Source organism: Phycodurus eques, chromosome 1 (assembly GCF_024500275.1).
Source record: "Phycodurus eques isolate BA_2022a chromosome 1, UOR_Pequ_1.1, whole genome shotgun sequence".
NCBI lineage: Eukaryota > Metazoa > Chordata > Actinopteri > Syngnathiformes > Syngnathidae > Phycodurus > Phycodurus eques.
The window spans coordinates 14,008,840-14,030,526 of record NC_084525.1 but is presented as its reverse complement, the minus strand read 5'-3'; the positions used below and the strand labels follow the sequence as shown (position 1 = coordinate 14,030,526).

General features: G+C 41.3%; 1 protein-coding gene across 8 annotated transcripts in view; it reads left to right on the top strand.

The window, feature by feature from the left end:
- Nucleotides 1-8,098: 8,098 nt before the first annotated feature.
- The window catches only part of csf1b (colony stimulating factor 1b (macrophage)), a 36,957-nt gene continuing 23,368 nt past the window's right edge, over nucleotides 8,099-21,687 (top strand). For 6 of the 8 annotated variants that reach the window (XR_009768724.1, XR_009768725.1, XM_061678923.1 and 3 more), the window contains exons 1-2: nucleotides 8,099-8,340; nucleotides 19,167-19,286. Coding sequence is in view for 6 of the 8 variants with exons in the window: in XM_061678923.1 (XP_061534907.1) it covers nucleotides 8,299-8,340; nucleotides 19,167-19,286 (162 nt within the window). In the remaining 2 variants the exon portion in view is untranslated. Of the gene's footprint in view, nucleotides 8,345-19,166; nucleotides 19,287-21,687 lie in introns of all 8 variants that reach the window. The other 2 variants (XM_061678892.1, XM_061678908.1) reach the window with 2 other exon arrangements.

The window sequence follows — 21,687 nt, the reverse complement described above, 5'->3', positions numbered from 1 at the left end:
GATTCACAAAGGGCTTCACAGGCCCACAGTGAACAAAAATGAATGACGTTGCAGGCGGCTTTGGGGTAATGCTAGCTAGGCTAGAAGGTTATCTACCTACGCCATCAGGTATGCCCGGCACATCCAGGGTTTTAAAATAATTTGGCTTTAACTGAAAGACACGTCCCTCTAGCAGTGACAGCCTCTGAAGAAGCAAGGCACAGGAGCTACACAAATCCATATTCATCTTTATGCTGATGAGCTGAGCCTTTGTCCATGCAGTGGTGTGGCCAAAGCTAGCAAGCCTAGCCTCAAAAAGTCCATAACCCTCTCAACAAATTAAATACGAAGGTGAATGAAAATAGTATAAATGTAGGTAAAAAAATGAGAAGTGTGAGAGTACTGACTCCTCAGAGTGGGAAGATACCCAAAAGCATTCACGCTTAGCCCAAAGAAGAACAAACAGCTTGATTGTGATGGTTCCCAAGATATTTGCCATGTTATTACTGGACAATAGTGTCTACAATCATTGGCTTGAGCTTTGTGAAATATTCACCTTTCCTTGAGAACAGCTACCCACAACAGATTTAGAACACCTTATACTTAGCTGAAGACTTTGTGGCTTGGGCTTTCTTTCTTTTTTCCCACTAAAAAGGGTTTTTTCTCGCTGCTGTCACCAAGTACTCACTCATGGCAAGATATCAAATATCGGTTATTTGTGTTGCGGACACCTGTTTCCTTAAAATGTTTTACTTGTCAACTCAACCTGACTCACTGACATGGCCACAATTTAATCTACAAATATACTGTATGCATATTTCAAAACTGTAAGTGGGCCCACTGCTATTACCTTTAGGCTCCAATTACTCTTTACCTTTCGTTACTGCTTTTTCACATGGACAGTATCTCTGAATATACTGTGACAATGTTAAACCTCACGTATAGTGAGTCACATCAGGAGTCTGCTTCTTGACTCGAGAAGGCGCAGATGGTGTATGAAACAAACTCTGAAAGGAAACGATTAGCCAACAGTTAGTGTTCAGCTATAAAAACGACAAGCCTAATGGCACCTCGTAAAACACAAGAAATCTCAACTAAAGGCATCTTGCATCATCATACTCTGTATTTAACATTTATATAGTATCTTACCTAAACACTCCACCTGTAGTTGCTATCAGTTGGATAGCAAAAGAAGAAATTACCTGACTGTTAACAAGACATTATAGAGCACGAAAAGCAGGTTCACCTCTCAACACTTTTCTATGGGCGAAGACTCTTGTTTACTTGACTAAAAGCCAAGTACAGCAAGTCAATATTGTTGGACTTACTAGTTTTTTTCATATATTGAAAACATTTTTACGTTCTAGGAAAGTTAGTCATGCATTAATAGAAATGATACAACTGCTTATGTATAAAAACTAACATTTTGTTAATAGCTGCCAGAGCCTCTTTCAGTGATATTTATTTGCATATTTTCTGAGAATATGAATTGCCTTAACGGAAGTCAGGGAAGTGAACCACTACATCATCAGTCAGCTAAAGAAATTGCTTGAGCTCAAAATTAGGCCAGGGTATAAAAATGTGAGGCTAAACTGTACTTTGTTTTCATTTAGTGATCACTTTTAATCTAATCTGAGAAGCACGTTCTGTATGTTGTTCGTATATTTGGAGTGTTATAAAGTTCTTTCCGAACTAGCTCATCTACATGTATCCATGAACACACTCACTATCTCACTAAATTCAACTTTCTCAAACAATATGATGTGGATAATAAACAAAACTTCAGGAATCCTTGAGCAGAATCGAACACCACCTGGCCCCAGCAGCGTTTGCAGACACCCACTGAACGTTCGGTCCATTCTATTATTCTTTCTGACTTCCATTTCATTGGGCCCAAACATGTGATCACAAAACTATTTGTGGAACAAGGGTGCCTGGCTGTCAATTAAAACTCATTCTCTGCAAGTTCAAATGTGGACAAGTGTTTGAAAGGAACTTTGCTTTCAAGGGCCCTGTTCCCATCAAATCGCTTTTGGCCGGCGCTAAACCGGTTCAGGTGCCACGCTGGTCCTAGAGCTAGATTTATTAGGGTTGCAAAAAATAACTGCCATTCTCATAGTCTGTGAATAGAAAACAAAAGTAAAACATGCACTCATATCTGACTCTATGAATCTTTTTTTGAATTATTTGCTGTACTGTACATTCAGCCCTTATTTAACTGCACCAGTGGTGATGAAGTTCCAGAAAAGTAGGGCAATTTCTCCAAGAAGTAAGTTTATAGAACAATGGTTATCGTGCGACTTAGACCTTTTTGTTTCTCAACGGGTCAAGAAAATCTACTTAACTTATGGTTTCACAATGTTATTATTGTTTTGATATGCAATATGCAAGGAACAAAGCCTGGACCCAAACTACCGTAATTTCCCGTGTATAATGTGCACCTATGTATAATACGCACCCCCAAAGTTGACTTCAAAATTCTGGAAATCCCTTCTACCTATTGTTAGATATATTTTAGTAGTTATCATTTATTTGCTTAGCTTGCATTAGTATTTTGCATTAGTAGCTTGCATTAGTATTTTGCATTAGTAGCTTGCATTAGTATTATGGACAATATTTAGATAGAAAGATGTCTCGCCTTCAAGAAGATGACTCAGCAACATTTGATGGAAGGGCGCCTTGACCAAGGACGTGATCGGATGTGGTCGGGGACGGGACAGGTGTCGTCTGGTCCTATGTTTTGTGTTGTGTCTTAATGCTTAGAACATTATGTCTTGTAGAACCCTCCTATTTTCAAATAAATGTAGGAGCGACGGGGGAGATTGTTTAGAGCGTGTTGAGAGGCTGTAACCTGAACAATCTCCCATGCGCCCTCCTCATGAGTAAAATGACCAACGTCTTCATTCCTTTTGTGTTTATTCATTATAATGTTTGGTGAGATAAATCCAACACCTATGTATAATGCATTTTTACAATGCATGATTTTGCGTCTCCCAATATGATCAAAACATGAAGTATTATCTGTATTTTGGTAGTTTTTTTTAAAGAATGATTCTTACCTCAAGCACTTTATTTGAACACGTAATACTTTGTTTTTATTTACTTGCTCTTATTTTGAAATTCACAGCCCTACTTTTATTTAGTAAATGAGAAAACACACAGTTGTGCTCATATGTTTGATTACCCAGGCAGAATTTGTAAGATAGGTACAATTCTTTAAAGAAAACATGAAAGACTAGGCGAAACACATTTTATTTTAATAGGATTCAAATTAAACTGTCAAGCATTTCAGAAAAGCATTATCATAAAACAAAACATAACCATAAAGAAATTAATGATGTTGTTGTTCAGTAAAACAAATAAATAAAACAATATTCCACAAATTCTGCCAGGGTATGTAAACTTAGGAGCACAACTGTACATATGCAGTCATACGTACCCTGTCATATTGGAATGAAAGTGTAGGCTACACCTTTTTCATAGCCTCTAGGTGGCGCTGGCATATTGAAATGAACATGTACCACTTTTTATAACCTCTAGATGGCGGCATACATTTATAAAATGGGAAAGTTTTTTTAAATTTCCCCCTATACCTATGTATAATGCGCAGCATTGATTTTTAAAATTTCTTTTGGGGAAAAAAATGTTACGGTGTACTTTCAGAAAAAATAGTAATAAAATACACCACTACTCTGAAAAGCAAAAGCAAACTATCACATAGAATTAACCTCTATTTATCTTACAAACCCCATCTAAACTTTGTAAGGAATTTCCTGTAAATAAAAACATGTCTTGCGGATCTCACCAAATAGCAGCTCAGAGTACCCACCCATTTTGGAATCCTTGGAGGGGCTGCTGGAGAGCACATCCCCTAGGGACTTCCTCGTTCTGCTGGGGGACTTCAATACTCATATGGCCAATGAGAGTAAGACTGAGCGGTGTTCTGTTTTTGGACTTTTATGCTCATCATACATGCATTTGGCACCAGGACGCCCCAGGCCGCAGTTCAGTGATCGAATATGTGATCATGTGATCAGACTTGCTTGGATGATATTAACGTGTCTGGCACATTCAGGTTGAAGAGGGGAGTGGAGCTGTCAACCAATCACCACACTGTGGTGTGTTGGGTACGATGGTAGGGTAAGATGCCAATCTGATCTGGCAGAACTAAATATATGTTGAGTGTCTGCTGGGAACGTCGAGCAGAGTCACCTATCAGAAGAAGTTTGACCATGTCCCTTAGTGGACATTGAGTCCGAGTGGCCCATGTTCCGCGCCTCTGTTGTTGAGGGGTGCATACCGGAGATGTTGTCACGATTGGTAATCAATCGTATGATGTTGGACTGGACGCAAAAGCAGACGGAGGCGGAGGAAGTAGATGAGAATGGTTTATTAAATAATTGCTCAGCGGGTAGGATATCCAAGGGGCGATGGTGGTCCGTTGGAACATGGAAGGTGTAGGAAGCGGAAGCATGGGCAGCTGGAGTAGCTGGGCAGCTTGAACAAGCAGCGAAGCGGGAGACACGGAAGGAGCAGTGGAGATGAAGAAGAACACAAGGGAGTAAGTACAGTTGCGAGTGGTTGAGGTAATTAACAAGAAATTATTAACGTTGCTGCTATACCACGGATTACGTCAATACTCTGGTGTTGATTTCCTGACTCTGGCAGGCTTATATGCAGGCAGTGTTGAGTACTGATTGATAACAGGTGCGCGGCCAAGGTGGTCCTGATTGCTAGGGAGAGGAGAGAGAGGGAAGGGCGAGGCACAAAGCGCCACCCGAGCTCCTAAAGGGGAACTGCAGGGCACAGACTATGACAGCTGTGGTGAAGAAGAACCAAACATTTTTGTGTATAATATGCTCTTGAGTATAATAATTATCCATATTTTGTTGTTAGGTTTATCAAAGAAATATTCTGCTCTGCGCATATGCACTGATGTTCGTGTCGCTTCCTCACCATACATTTCCACCCCAGTTCTCATATTAGCAAAGAACAAAGATGCTGATCAACAAATTCAGCTTTGCTTATACTTATGTATAATATGCTCTAATGACCTTTGATGATTTTTTTTCTATAAAAAATGCATATTATACATGAGAAATTACATCCTATGGGACCGTTTTTTCCCTGTGGGACTCCGAATGAAGCAATTCAGCTTTGGTGGTTGCTGGGGCAAAAATATAGGAGGATTTTGGTGAGGGCATTGAGAACGACTTCCACACTTGGGGGCAGCTTGAACAAGCAGCGAGGCGGGAGACACGGAAAATTGTTCCGTTATTATAGTTAAGCAAAACGAATGAAACAACTAAAACTAAAATTGAAAATGTCACGGCGGCACGGTGGGCGACTGGTTAGAGCGTCAGCCTCACAGTTCTGAGGACCGGGGTTCAATCCCCGGCCCCGCCTGTGTGTAGTTTGCATGTTCTCCCCGTGCCTACGTGGGTTTTCTCCGGTCACTCCGGTTTCCTCCTTCATCCCAAAAACATGCATGAATTGGAGACTCTAAATTGCCCGTAGGTGTGAATGTGAATGCGAATGGTTGTTTGTTTGTATGTGCCCTGCGATGGGCTGGCAACCAGTTCAAGGTGTACCCCGCCTCCTGCCCGATGACAGCTGGGATAGGCTCCAGCACGCCCGCGACCCTAGTGAGGAGAAGCGGCTCAGAAAATGGATGGATGGACATAGATTAGGGATAGGCATATCAATCTAAATATCGATAGTATCGATGCCAAGGTAAGTATTGGTATCGGATTGATACTAGCGTGATGAGATCGATACTGCAGTTTCTCTTCTGTCGTCCAGCAAGGAAGCAGAAGCAGAAATGATTTTCTCTAAGGCGGGACAGTTAGTAACTCAGAAGAAGTCCAATAAAAGGGAAGAATGTAAACATGTTACTGTTCTTGAACAAAAACCTAGAAATCTGTTTTCAATATGGGAACAGAGCCAAAAGGGCACCTCAAGGGATTCTTCCTTGGAGGGCTTTGTGAGCAGAGAGCCAAAGGTTAAGAATGAGAGCCAACTGTAGTTTACACTTTATTTGCACTACTGACTTTATTTTTCACAATATCGTGCAATGGAAGGTAGTTTTTGTTGTGATGTTGACATTGTTATATTTATATTTTTGTTACATTGCTGCTGTTTTTGTTATTTTGCACGAGTGACTTTTCCCATGAAACAATTGTGGTAGTAGAAGAATGATTTTATTATTTTTATACTGTTACTTATTTTTCCTATTGTTGTAGTTAATTAAAAAAGCATTTTTATTGCCTAAAGTCTTTGTGCTGTTTTACCATAATCATAATCATGATCAACTAACTCAAGGCAAAACCACAAAATTCTTCAATGAACATGACATTTCAACTAAAAAGTATCTAAAAATACATTGCTAGTGTACTAGCACTGTATTGACTTGGTATCAGATTGATACCAAAATTCCCAGTATCGCCCACCCCTAACATAGATACAGAATGGATATGGAAGGAAGGTCGAACAGTCCTTTGGAAATTGTAGTTAACTTACTGTGTGTCGCCTAGAAGTGGCGTCATCGGACAGCGCTGTCGGCTATATTGACGGCTTGCCAGACCAAGCGCAAGTTTTGCCGCAAAGCTAACATTTACATCCAAGCTGTTTGTGTTGCTACATGTTGCTAACAGAAATGGCTAAGACGGCTACTGACTAGCTGGCCCCTTCACGGAATCTGCATGTCGGTATTTCATCTTTTAGGGAAAACACAGAGAAACGGACAACTGCGAGAGTCTCAAAATGCCACTGTTTCTCGCCACAAAAGGCAGATATGACAGCAGAAAAGGAGTTTGTCTTGCTGACACAGCAGGTGATTGAACTAACGGTATAGCAACAACAGGACATTTTCACAGCACGACTTCAGTAACGGCAGAAATAGTTGGAAAGCTGGTTCTAGCAACTGCATTTTCTGTCCCTGCAAGGTTTTGGTTCCACACTAGCACCAGTTTTCTTGGTTCTGAACTTGTTCTGAAACTGAGATGCTAATTTGGACACTTGCACTTTTGTGGGAAAAGCAAAGTAATGCAAATGTATGTATAGAGCGCATTTCATAAACAAGGTAACTGTGCAAAAAAATAAAATAAATAAAAACAGCTTATTAACATTTTAAACAAAGAGAAAAATAAAAGTACAATTAAAACAGCGTACAGTGCAAGAAATATAATTTAAAAATGGAAATGCTCGAAAAAGCATGAGAAAAAAGTAGTGGTTCTAGTCACTGCATTTTAATCTGTCCCTGAGAAGGTTTTGTTTCCACACTAGCACCAGTTTTCTTGGTTCTGAACTTGTTCTGAAACTAATTTGGACGCTAGTACTTTCGTGGGTAAAGCATATAAAGCAAATGTATGTATACAACGCATTTCATACACAAGGTAGCTCTATGTGCAAAAACAAAACAAACAAAAATAAAAACAGCTTATTAACATTTAAAACAAAGAGAAAAATAAAAGTACAATTAAAACAGCGTACAGTGCAAGAAATATCATTTAAAAGTGGAAATGCTCAAAAAAGCATGAGAAATAAGAAAAGTTTTTAACCTGTACTTAAAAACATTCACACTTGGGGCTGATGTCACTTCTGTTGGCAACTTATTCCATTTGTGTGCAGCATAACAGCTAAATGCTGATTCACCATGTTTGCTTTGGACTCTGTGCTCCACTATTTGACTCACTATTTGAGTCTGTAGATCTCAGTGCCCTACTGGGTTTATATGCCATTAGCATTTCTTTCATGTAGAAACCATTTCGTGATTTATACACCGGTAGCAGAACTTTAAAATCTAATCTAAAACTGACTGGGAGCCAGTGTAGCGACTTTAGAATTGCAGTCATATCTTTTGACCTCTTTGTTCTGGTCAGAACCCAAGCTGTAGCATTCTGAATGAGCTGACGAGAGGTACCCATACAGCCTAATGTATATGCACAATGGTCTATTTTATATTGTTTTTTGTTTGTCAACAAAAGTGCCTTTTAAAGTCCATGTACAGCACATAGAAAAAAACAGCAACCACCAAAAATGACCATAAAACATGCAAAGGGCCGGATGAATTTTGTCTGTGAGGCGAGAGGTGGGAGGTATGTATAAGGGCTGTCTTTCTGCTGAGGCGGTTAGTCTTGGTTTGGACTCTGCAAGAGGAGCACGTCAGCCAGTGCATTAGAAGTACAACACATGACCGAGTGCAACACTGACCCAGCTGGAGAGTCCTTTCTGTGGAGTGAAACTGAATATACGAGAAGAATTGCTTTGCTTCAATGTGTGTGACAGAGGATTTGTTTTTCATTGTCAAACACATACCAGATGACCAACCTTGTGCCAACCCTGATTCAGAGCCAGGTTAAGGTAGGTGAGAACTTCTCACTTCTCCGTGTCAGTGCATTTGCTACTTCTTGCATGAGATTTGATTAAACGCGCCTTTGCTACGAACATTATACATTACATGGATAGCAATCATGTGATGGATGACATTAGTCTCTTGTGTGCCTGCATTTGCTACATAGAAGTCAAATTATTAGTTGTATTAGATTATGTAAATTTTTTATCGTGTCATGAAGGAGTTAAGTCTTAATTTGCAATAATTTAGCTTTGCTATTCAGGTTTTTTTTCCGCTTAATAAGTCATCATAATTCTATGTTTATCATTTTCCTTATTTATTTTATTGTGTTTGAATATTTTTTTGTTTTGTTTTGTTTTCAATTATGGCTGTACTGAATTGTGGATTCAGACAAAAGAGACAAAAACCCCAAAATAATTATTTGTGCGCAACAATACACGAACAACAAAAAAGAAAATATGAAAACGATTGTCTTTGGCCCATGCTGGGTTTTAATGCCTTGTCTGTTATATCCAAATCCATCTCAGATGTCGGCCAGGCTTCAAATAAAAATTTGTTGTTTCAGTTCTGTGCTTCTCTGCTATGTTTGTATCTTTTTATTGTAAAAGCAGATTCGAATGTGTTGGGTCATGTGAGTTGCATGTATAATTATTGCGGAAAACATTTGAGGGTAGTATGTCTATGAGGCAGATGAGGTGCTTATCACCATGTTTTTAATCATAAACTTGAGTACAATTGAATCCATCTGCCACCCATTTCACAGTTACACTTGCCAAAATGCTTTTAGTAGCAGCCCTCACTGAATACAGGGAGATGAGATATTTTGCTTTTCAAACAGAGGGCATTGTTTTACCATAACAAATTCTAACACAGGGCTCTCTTATTGTATTTTGAGGTCGTTCACCATTGATCATCACTAACTGGCAGACCTCTCGTGACGGGCATGAAATGCATTTCATATGAAGTCACTCGCAACGTTATTTTTCAAGATGCCCCTTGCATGTAAAACCAAACATTCCAAATGAGGATCATGAGGAATGTGAGAAAAATTTGAACGTTGCTAATGAGCAAGCATTGAGGTGTACTCTTACTGCAATAAACGTAAAGTACAAGACAGTTTCTCTTTTGGTGTTGTAGTGTATATTAGTTGAATAAAAATGTAATTTAGGGGAAAAGAATAATCTGGAAGCGACGCCTGTGTAGCGGTTATGTATGACATAAGAATTGTGCTTAATTTAGAAGGAAACGATGAGTTGTAAACAGCACCTGCGTCACTTCCGGGTTATCGTAATTTTTAATTACAGCGTTATAAATCAAGATATTTGATATATATGAGGGGTGCCACGTCACATTTTTACAAGTTCAACTTGAGGCGAAATGACGACAAACCTTTTTAATCAGTCTCTTATCAGGTGGTGGTTACATTTTAGAAACTGAGTTCTAGACTTTCCAGAGGTCTCGTTCCGAACCCAAACACATCCACAATCAATGCAAGTAGTGAATTTTATAGAAAATGTAATAATAAAAAGGGGTTTCTACAGGATAAAGCACAGACAAACACAAAATAAACCAGGTACAGACAAACATTGGCAAAGGAAGGGATTTGTGACGTGAGATGAGCAGAATGGGCGTGTAGTGAATGCATATAGCTGAGGACTCCTGTTCTCGTTAATGTAAACCCAAATATGCACTAATCCGTATTTTTAGTAGACCGCAATGTTGGACTTACATGTCTGGAACACGTTTGAGGCCGGCGAGTCAGGCTCCCGAGTGTTCGGCTGGCCCGGTCCGCATCGGGAACAGGTGGATTTGATGGAAGGGAGGAAGGAAAAGAGGAGGAAAAGCAGGAGGCCAACGAGTTCCCAGGCAGGACGTTTCTCGGGTGTCTCTGTTTGTCTCTGGTGTCTCTGACGTTCGGAGCGGTCGCGTTGCGTCCACCTCCATTCCCTCGGACTGAGTTCGGGCGCCCAAGCAGGGTGGCTCGGAGCACTTGCAGGAGGCTCTGCAGCCGGGGATCATCTGATGCGTCCTTTCCACCTCTGGTGAGGTGGGCATCCTGCCTGGCCCGGTTGTCCGCGAGTTGGTCGGGGTGAGACCAGAGGAAGACTTCTCCACCAAAACTCCAAAAAACTCCGGCCGCTTGTATGGCCGCAGTGGGTCAAAAAGGCGTTATTTTTCCATTTTAGGATTATTTTGTGGTTTAAAACCAGTGGAATAAAATATTAATTATTGGATTTAAGATAACGAGACAATTTCCTCACCCTGCATTGTTCCACGCTCATCATCTTTCATACTTGTAATGAATGTTTCAAATGTTGTGTGGTGTGGAGAACATTACTATTTTCCATGTGACATTTGTGGTGTGAGGTGGAACATTTCTTCTGGTTCAGTTAACAACATATTCAACGTTAGACATTCAAGTTTTCAGCAATACAGTCACTAGTGGCGTTCATGTAAAGTTCTTAAAATATTAACTCCCGGTCTTATGAACCCATGTCTGTAGTGTCGCTGTTGCCTGTTCCAACTCCCGAGTGGCAGTACTCAACAGGGTGGAGGCGCCTTTGTTGGTGCAATCCTTCGAATGGCGGGGAGTTAGTTAACTTTGCGTCCGGGGGCGAACTCGGCATCCTTGGGTCTCCGCTTTAAAGCGCCAGGCAGCCGTGATTCACTTAGCGTCGGCATGGCAAAGCAAATGTCTGTGTCTTCTTTTTGATGGTTAATGGCGTTGATTCGTTTAGAGTCTGTGTGGGACTCTGCAGTTAACGTCTACCTCGGCGGGGAGCGGCGGTAGTGCGAGGCTGGGGTGCCGGTTGGCATCTTTTGTGTGGCATGTCCGCTACACCTGCGGTACTTCCAGTTTAGCATAATTTTAAACTACAGCATTATAAATCAAGCTATTTGATCTAGAAAGGGGCACCACGTCACTTTTTAGATGTATAAAACGTCAGGACAAAGTGACGACAAACCTTTTATCCTCAGTCTCGTAATTTGAAGGTTGCTACTTGAATTAGATATGAGTTCTAGACGACCAGAGGTTTTTTTCCTCGAACCCAAACAACAATGCAGGTAGTGAATTTTATGGAAAATTTAATGATCTAACATGGGGAATCTACAGGCAAGCAATACAGAAAAAAACAAAACAAAACAAACAAAGGACAGGATGTGGCATCTCTATACTCGTCACAGCCCACAGGGGGCATATTTGTATGCTGTCATCCATCCATTTTCCATACTGCTTATCCTCACAGGGTTCGAGGGCGTGCTGGAGCCTATCCCAGCTATCTTCGGCGAGAGGCAGTGTACACCCTGAACTTGTCGCCAGCCAATCACAGGGCACATAAACAAACAACCATTCACACTCACATTCATATCTATGGCAATTCAAATCTTCAATTAACCTACCATGCATGTTTTTGGGATGTGGGAGGAAACCGGAGTACCCGGTGAAAACCCATGCAGGCACAGAAAGAACATGGAAACGCCGTCAAGGCGAGGCTGGATTTGAACCCGGATCCTCAGAGCTGTGAGGCAGTTGTGCTAAGCATTCGTCCACTGTACCGCCTGTTCTCATCCCTCCATTTATTTTCTGTAACCTCTTATCCTGCTCATGAGCCCTTTGTGTCACATTCATGGTTAGGGCGAAGGCGAGGAATGCAAGGCAAGAACATAGAGGACCCAAGTGCAGAGAGGCAAGGCAGGAGTGCGGGAATCTCAAAAAATATCTTCAAAAAGGGGCAAACAAGGATATTGGATAAAGCAAAACTAAACAAAGTCCCACAACAGATAACAACCAAACCAAAGTAACAAAAAAGAAAAAACACTTTAATATCTAAAACTGGAAACAAACTGACCTGTGAGTAAGACGTGGAACAGGAGGGACAATGACACCTGACAATGACATGGCAAAGACGTGACAACGACAATGAACCGACAAGAACTGTAAGAAACCAGGGAACTAAATACAAACAGATTGACGAGACAACGAGGAACACCTGGACAAGACAAGTGGCTGCCGAGGAGCGGGAGCCTGGCGCGGCTGCCGAGGAGCAGGAGCGGGAGCCTGGCGCGGCTGCCAAGGAGCAGGAACAGGGCCTGCAGTCGCTTCCTCAGCCTGCCGCCATTGCGTTTTGGGAGTAGAGGGTACAGGAGGGGCAGAATGCACAGGGTCTCGGGAAGGTGAACTCGGAAAAATGGCTGGTACTGAACATGGTGGCAGGTTTGACTAGACGGAACTTAATTGGAGCCGTGGAACAACGCGTGGGAACAGGTAAAAAATTAAGTGACTTGGGAACACGGGGAAAAAAAACGGGGGCAAAATTTTACCTTTACTTGTGCGCCTCCTTTGGCCACCACGCGGCGGTCCCGGGTAGATGGCCAAACGGGTGCCCAAGAAAAGGGCCGAGGGAAAGGATTTGGACTCACTGGGGTTGGAAACGGGGAGACGTGACAAAAACTGACGAGGACGGGATAAACTAGGGAAGGAACCAGAAAAATCTAAATCTGTGTCAGAAAAAAAAATGTGGATGTAAAAAGGTAGGGTATGGTGAATAACTAGGACAAGTGGGGACAGAAAATACTTAAGGACAGAGCTTACTGGAGGAGGGTAGGTATGGTTGGCAGGCTGAGGACGGTGGGAGGCAATTTGGTGGTGTCCAGAGTGATGTTCTTCCCGCTGGGTCCTGTTCTGGTCCTGTTCTGGTCGGTTCATTCGGTCACGTTCGTGGTTAGGGCGAAGGCAAGGAACACAAGGCAAGAACATGGAGGACTCAAGTGTAGGGAAGCAGAGAGGCAAGGCAGGAGTGTGGGAGTCTCAAAAAATAATATTTAATCTTCAAAAAGGGCAAACAAGGATATTGGATAAAGCAAAACTCAACAAAGTCCCACAACAGATAATAACCAAACCAAAGTAACAAAGAAACACGTGAATATCTCAAACTGGAAACAAACTATGACCTGTGAGTAAGACATGGAACAGATAGGGATAATGACACCTGACAATGACATGTGACAACGACAACTGGCGACTATGACATGGCAAAGACGTGACAATGACAATGAACCAACAGGGAACTAAATACAAACAGATTGACGAGACAACGAGGAACACCTGGACAAGACACAAGTGGCTGGAGAGAGCTGATTGGTCGACACAAGGTAGACGAGAACAGGTGGACACAACAACCTAATAAGCACACGACAAACATGGAACACAGGAAAACATGGAACAAAACTAAACACAACCCAAACCAAAACACAGACCATGACACTTTGAGGTTACTAAGATATAATAATATATAAATAGTTACATCGTTAACACACCATAATTCATTTCCATAGCAAATAACTTGCTGAACAATATGTTTCCTATAGTGGCTGTAGTTTAAACCTTGCATACTGTGAGGCATTTCTCATATGGTTTTTACAAATACTCATTCAGTATGCTCCTCTGCAGTTCTACACCACTTAAGTTCCACACATTAAATTAATAGTCGTAATGCTAAACTTTATTATCTTTGTAAAGGCAGATGTTTTAAATATAACTCTTGTATTAAATGGATTACACTGCAGAGTTGTTCATATTTTGTCAGAACATGGACATTAACTGTATATATAGAATGATAATAATAATAATTTAAAAAAAACAGTATACATCAGTTGATCAAAAAATGCATCAAAAGGTTCGCTCAATGATCAATAACATGTCTACAGAGTTATCTGCCTCTGTCGCAGTCCCAATATAATCTAAGAAACATTTAGGGGCCTAAGTAAATTTGATAGAAGTTGCCTCAAATGATCGGAATTTGTATTAATTAAGTGACTCATAACCTGACTATGGAGTTTACTGACAATGTTGCTCTGTCGTCAAGGTAAGTCTCGAAAACAACTTTGCTTTCTTTCCAGAAACGTATAAATAAGTAAGTTAACCATATTCTCTTCAAAGGCTAGGGCACAATGTCTCTTTTTACACCATGCATATAATTATTTTCTGTCCTTTCAATGCTCAAAACAGACTTGTCACACATAGACATTTAGCATGTAAGCATCTTGAGATGCAAGGTAATTTAATGTGCAATATGTTGTAGTCCAGGCGGCATGGTGAGTGAATGGTTAGCACATGTGCCTCACAGTTCTGAGGACCGGGGCCCTGCCTGTGTGGTGTTCGCATGTTCTCCCCGTGCCTGCGTGGGTTTTCTCCAGATACTCCGGTTTCCTCCCACATTCCCCAAAACATGCATGGTAGGTTAAATGAAGACTTTAAATTACCCGTAGGTGTGAATGTGAGTGCGAATGGTTGTTTGTGTCCTGCGATTGGCTGGCGACGAGTTCAGGGTGTACCCTGCCTCTCGCCCAAAAATAGCTGGGATAGGCTCCAGCACACCCGCGACCCTAGTGAGGATAAGTGGTAAAGAAAATCGATGGATATACTTATAATTATCAGCTCTCTTGTTTGTCAACACCAAAGTGTGTGCTCTCAATCCAGAACATTTGAAAAACGGCAAAAAAATAAAAATAAATAAAAATTCGTACCTTTAAAAGGTTACTCCTTATTCCTCATTTGTGATCATTGTACAGTATGCAATGTGCATGCATCCTTGTTATTTTGGTTTTCGTGCCATCCAAAAACATGGAATGTGCTGACACTAGCTTTGGGTAGTCATAGACACGCATCTCAAAGGGGGCATGTTGTATCTACCTATTGATCATATCAATCGATGGGACTGTACCACGTGAATTAAAATGTTTCTTCAAAACTGACGTAGTTTTTTGAAGCTATATAACACTGTTGACAGCTCAGAGTCTACAACGAATCTCAATATTTTCATCTTCAAATAACAGAAACTCTAAATACTGACAGCTTGAAAACGCGAGCCTGTTGTTGTTGTTGACTGACTGCTTGCACACAAGTTGTCCATGTGTTGAAAATGGGACTTGGCGCATATATGACATCACTTCCCTCCAAGAATGCCTCAGCTCCATTTGTAAATGTTTTACCTTTGTTTTATAATGTACAGTTTTTCGTTGTGTGCCTTTTAGTTAGGAATAGTTAAGAATAGTTTGTTTTATTACTTGTTTGTAAAAAAAAAAGGCTGAAAGTCGGTCCAAACTTACGACATGCATTGTCAGAGAATGTGTCGTATTTTTTTGACCTGCATCATGTTACTATCTACTGCAAGCTACTCGCGAATTGCCCAAGTTGAAGTAAAAGTCTTATTTCAGAGATCCTAAAGTGTGCTTTATATTCAATATAGTAATGCAGGATGATATGATAAAAGTAACTATAATCTATTTTATAAACATAAAAACATTATACTTCTTGTTAAAATTTAAATTTTTGACACTGCTCAAGAGTGAGTAGGAGGGTACCGATGATCCTCTTGACAGACTTGACTGTCCGTTGCAGTCGGATTTTGTCTTTCTTTGTTTCAGCGCCAAACTAGACTGATGGATGAAGAAAGGACTGATTCAATGACTACTGTGTACAAGGACAGTGGCCGTCTGGTTAGCACATCTGCCTCACAGTTCTGAGAACCCGGGTTCAAATCGGGCCTCGCCTGTCTGGAGTTTGCATGCTCTCCCTGTGCTTGCATGGGTTTTCTCCGGGTACTCCGATTTCCTCCCGCATCCCAGAAACATACATGGTCGGTTAATTGAAAACTCCAAATTGCCCGTAGATGTGAATTTGAGTACGAATGGTTGTTTGTATGTGACCTGCGATTGGCTGGTGACCAGTTCAGAGTGTACCACGCCTCTCTGCCAGAGTCAGCTGGGATAGGCTCCAGCTTGCCCGCCACCCTAGTGAGTGTAAGCGGTACGGAAAATGGATGGATGGCTGTATAAGGAGGAAGAAGGCTGTGCTTCCTCAGCAGCCGCAGGATGTACATCCTCTCCTGGGCCTTTTTTCAGGATGGAGTTGATGTTGGTTTCTCACTTCAGGTCCTTTGAGACAGTAATGCCCAGGAAGACGAAGGTCGCGACGGTTGACATAGGACATTTGGACAGAATGAGGAGTAGCTGTGGCGAAGGAGGCTTACTGGAGTCTACAATCATCTCTACGGTCTTGAGCGTGTTCAGCTCCAAGTTGTGTTGGCTGCACCAGAGCACCAGCCGCTCCACTTCCTGTCGATATGCAGTCATGTCGCTGACATTGATGAGGATGATGATTGTTGTGTCACCTGCAAACTTCAGGAGTTTGACAGCTGGGTACGTTGAGGTGCAGTGTAGAGAGAGAAGAGCAGCGGAGAGAGGACACACCCTAGGGGGCCTCATTGCTGATGGTGCGTGTGGATGAGGTGGTTTCCCCTTGCCTCACCTACTGTGTCCTGCCTGTCAGGAAGCTTTAAATCCACTAGCAGATGGCAAGCAAGACACTGAGCCGGAGGAGCGGAGTTCAGGGATGATGGTGTTGAATGCAGAGCATAAATCCATGAACAGGCTCCTCAGCATGTCCCTACACTGTCAAGGTTTTCCAGGATGAAGGGCAGCCCCGTGTTGATTGAATCATAAACCAACCTATTTATTGATTAAATTATATGAAAATGACTCATATATTCTTTGTACCCTGAGAAAAAAAGATTATTATTGCAATATTAATGCAGTTTATTGAGTAACTAACTGTAGTTGTGAAAGTCTTTTTCGTTTGTGTCTTCATGACTGTGTTAGATTGTCCCCGATGGCCAAATCGTGCACACAAGAAGGAGTCGCAATTAATTAATTTCGATGCACAATGTAAACAATGTAGTCAAGATGTACATTATATTTAATCATGTTATTACTATATGTTTTATAAAGTGCAGTATTATAGAGGCACCACTGTACTTTACACACTTTTTTTTTTTAAATACCATTTGTTCACAAGTGATAAAGAATATAGTATGGCAGCTCTTTCTGGTAAAACATCACAAATGGTTAGACTCACATGCACAATGTGTGTGATAGTGATAGTGGGCAAAAGTACGGTACTCAGACACTGTCGGAGTAATTTTTTTAAGCCGTTGTTTTTTTTATGGGTTTTCACAGTATACTTACTTATTGTGATGGAATCTTATGTGGGAAAGGAGAGCCACAGTTACCAGTGCACTTTTCTTCCCTTCAATGAATGCCGGGAGAACAGTTTAAAAAAAACACGCTGATAGCACACTCACTCACGCCCAGACACTCACAATTGGACACTACAGTACGGACAGTATTGTCTGTACATTTTATGCTTACAATTCGTCTTTTTGTGTTCCAATACGTTTTCAGTGTGTAAAAAATAATTGTCTTCTACATCTAACACATCAGAGAGAAGAGTGTTGTCAACAATCCTGCCGAATTTAAATGATTAAAACTATTATAAATATATAGAAAATGAGACAAAATCTGTGAAAACTTAAGCTGTTTTGTCCACTGAATGCGCTGAAACAACACCTCGCTGAAAAATGAATGCGATTTCGTCCAGCAACTTTCTTATGCCAACACATGCCTAGATGTTTGTGCCGCGTAAATATATCCCCTTAAAGCCTCCGGTTGCCGGACTATATATCCCACTGGGTCATTGCGTGGCGCTAGCCAGCAGCTAGCTTGCGAGCTAACAGACTTCTGTGGCTCCTCTGGATGTGCGGCAGGCTCATCACCTCCTCGCTTGGGGATTTAAATAGCGACTCTGAGCTATTCTGTAAAATGTGGTATTTTTGGGCTGTCGGTCTCGTTAGCTTTTTACACACTGTAGTAGGAGAAATGGCTTTGTAAAAGTAACTCGCAATTGCGCAGGACAGCCACTGATGCAAATAAAATGGACTCTAGTATGTGGGAGAGTAAATAATATTTAAAAAAATCTTTTCCCAAGCAAGGATTCACTGTTTATCATGTGTTTGCTCCAGTTTATGAGTTTGCTCGGGTATTCATTTCCCATTTGGTAGACTCTTGCCTAATAGCCCTCAGCAATGCGAGCTTCACTACTAAGACCTCACAAGTGCCTTTTCTCTTCTTGGTGTGAAACTGGGCCCATTGTGCCCCAACCAGCTATTTGCTCTGTTTAGTTTGGCTTGAGGGGCATGATTACTACTGCATGCTGTGCGTTGCTGGAAGGATTGTTTTTGTTGGCCTTCAGGATAGCTTTACAATCATGCACAATTTTATTTTAAAGAAAATGTATGCCACTGGCACGGTGTACGACTGGTTAGAACATCTGCCTCACAGTTCGGGGGACTGGGGTTCAAATCCCGGCCCTGCCTGTGTGGAGTTTGCATGTTCTCCCCGTGCCTGGGTGGTTTTCTCCGGCCACTCCGGTTTCCTCCCACATCCCAAAAACATGCATGGTAGGTAGACTGAAGACTCTAAATTGCCCGTAGGTGTGAATGTGAGTGCGAATGGTTGTTTGTTTCTATGTGCCCTGCGTTTGGCTGGCGACCGGTTCAGGGTGTACCCCAACTCCCGCCCGAAGAGAGCTGGGATAGGCTCCAGCAGCCCGCGACCTAGTGAGGATAAGCAGTAAAGAAAATGGATGGATGGATGTGTGCAACTAACAATGGGGAGTAATGGTTTTACTATGAGTGATGAAGAATTTTGAATTGCATCATATTTTAATCATCATTAAATGTTCCTGTAAATTGGACTCCCTTAATAATGGGAACCACTCCTAATAATTATACATGTAATGTCACGTTGCTACTTTCATGTGGCTGAATTTGCAGGCTAGTTTAGTTTTTGTCACACTTTCTTTTGAAGTGCTTGCATGCCTTCTTAGGGCTAGTGTTAAGTGCATAACGTGTGTATTTTGAAACTCCCCCAGTGCACATTTCCAACTTTTGTAAATATGCTTGCAGATGGCGAATTGAAACTGTGATTGTTTCAGTTGCAGGTAAAGTGTTTGTGTGTGGTTATGTTCCTGAGCTTCCCACTGTCCATGGCGGAGGTCCCTGGACCATGCAGACACTCCATTACTAGGGACCACCTGCTGAAACTCAAACATCTGGTAGGTGTTCTCATGGGGATCAAAGTGGGGAGGAAATGGTATTGGTGTACCAGGGCCCTGGGCTTTTATAGTTTTTTTTTTTTTTTTTAAATGTTCTTTTTTTAATTATTATTATTTTTTAGATATGTCAGATACAAAAAAGGAAAAAGAAACATCATTAAAGGGCCCACCAATTTAATTACATTTTTTAAAATTATTTTTTAAATCATCTTTGATATACTTTTATTAGGTTTGCAAGATAATTTGGGTTGCAAAACCCCAGGTTGCCCTTTTTCAAGCTATTCTAGTTGGTCCAAAATGCTCAGCACATGAGACAACTGAATTGCATAAAACTGTGTAAAAAATTATTTCGATGGCATGGGATGTTTCAATTAAAATTAAAAAGAATATGCTGTTAAAGTTCCCTAATAAGGCTGCTTTAATCAAATTAAAACTGTCTTGAGACTATTTACTGTACATCCACCTTGAAAAAATAAAATATGGTTCATTCCACCTGACTCATTGGTAGGTCATACAAGGTGCTCTGGGTACATTCAGGGCTGCCAGAAGATAAAGGAGAGACAGGAGAATTGAAAGAAATATAAATGTAGGCAGCCAAATGCATACTAAGTTTTTTTCAAAGAAAGTGTAGGTCAATATGTGAATCAGATAAATACAATGTAATTTAATGATTGTTTCACAGTGGTTATAGTCAACAGCACAAGTAAACCTCCTCACACAGCTCAGGCTACACCCAACACTGGAGCTCCACCAAAAACCTTGTAATCTGAAACACTGGTTTGCTGTTTAAGATATAGCAGCAACTTCACACTCTCTGTTTTAAGGGTCACACAGAGACAGTAAGTCAGGTGACAGCTACACTCAGTATGTTACTGTAAAGTGAAATAAAATCTACCAGAGTAATGAATAAATAAATAAATAAATAAATAAATAAATAAAGGAGAAAACCTAAATTTACATTATGTACAAAAACAAATGAGTGTTTATTTGAACTGAAATAGTCTTTTTTTCTGGTAAATAACTGAAGGAATAAGCAGAAGAAGAAGGATAATAATAATAATAATAAAAAGGGCGGCACGGTGGGCGACTGGTTAGAGCGTCAGCCTCACAGTTCTGAGGAGCGGGGTTCAATCCCCGGTCCCACCTGTGTGGAGTTTGCATGTTCTCCCCGTGCCTGCGTGGGTTTTCTCCGGGCACTCCGGTTTCCTCCCACATCACAAAAACATGCATTAATTGGGGACTCTAAATTGCCCGGAGGGGTGAATGTGAGTGCGAATGTTGTTTGTTTGTATGTGCCCTGCGATTGGCTGGCAACCAGTTCAGGGTGTACCCCGCCTCCTGCCCGATGGTAGCTGGTATAGGCTCCAGCACGCCCGCGACCCGAGTGAGGAGAAGCGGCTCAGAAAATGGATGGATGGATGGATAATAATAAAAGGAAGGATAATAATAATAATAATAAAAAATAACAATAGCGGCACGGTGGGCGACTGGTTAGAGCGTCAGCCTCACAGTTCTGAGGACCAGGGTTCAATCCCCGGCCCCGCCTGTGTGGAGTTTGCATGTTCTCCCCGTGCCTGCGTGGGTTTTCTCTGGGCACTCAGGTTTCCTCCCACATCCCAAAAACATGTGTGGTAGGTTAATTGACAACTCTAAATTGTCCGTAGGTGTGACTGTGAGTGTGAATGGTTGTTTGTTTGTATGTGCCCTGCGATTGGCTGGCAACCAGTTCAGGGCGTACCCCGCCTCCTGCCCGATGACAGCTGGGATAGGCTCTAGCACGCCCGTGACCCTAGTGAGGAGAAGCGGCTCAGAAAATGGATGGATGGAAATAACAATAACAATAAGATTAAGCAGAAATGAAAAAAAGTGAAAAGGAATAATAAAAGATAAAATCACTAAAAACAAGAAATAAAATATATACTAAATACTTTCTGTTTTTCCGAGACTGGCTTTTGTTGGCCAAAAAGTAGATAAATAGAACCACCCAAATTGCAACCCCTCCCCTAATCTCCGGAATGCATGTCTCAGAGCCAATGCGTGAAACTTGAAAGGTCTGGTTTTAATACACTGCTTTGAGCCCATTAACACATACAAGCTTGCCACAATTGATAAACTTCTTGGGTGACCACTAAATTGACTGTTCTTAACTGTGTATATCACGATGAACCTTCTACTTTTGAATATTGCTTTGTTGTTGTTATTGATGATAATAATTTACAAATCTAATTATGGCATTAAGAGGGAGGGCACTTTTACCATGAACAACATTTTTAAATGGCCTTGCACATTTATTGTACAGTAGCGTTAGCAAATCTTTTAACTAACCTGTAGGAAGACCTGGAGCCGTCACCTTATCATGGTGGAGGGGTTTGTGTGTCCCAATGATCCTAGGAGCTAAATT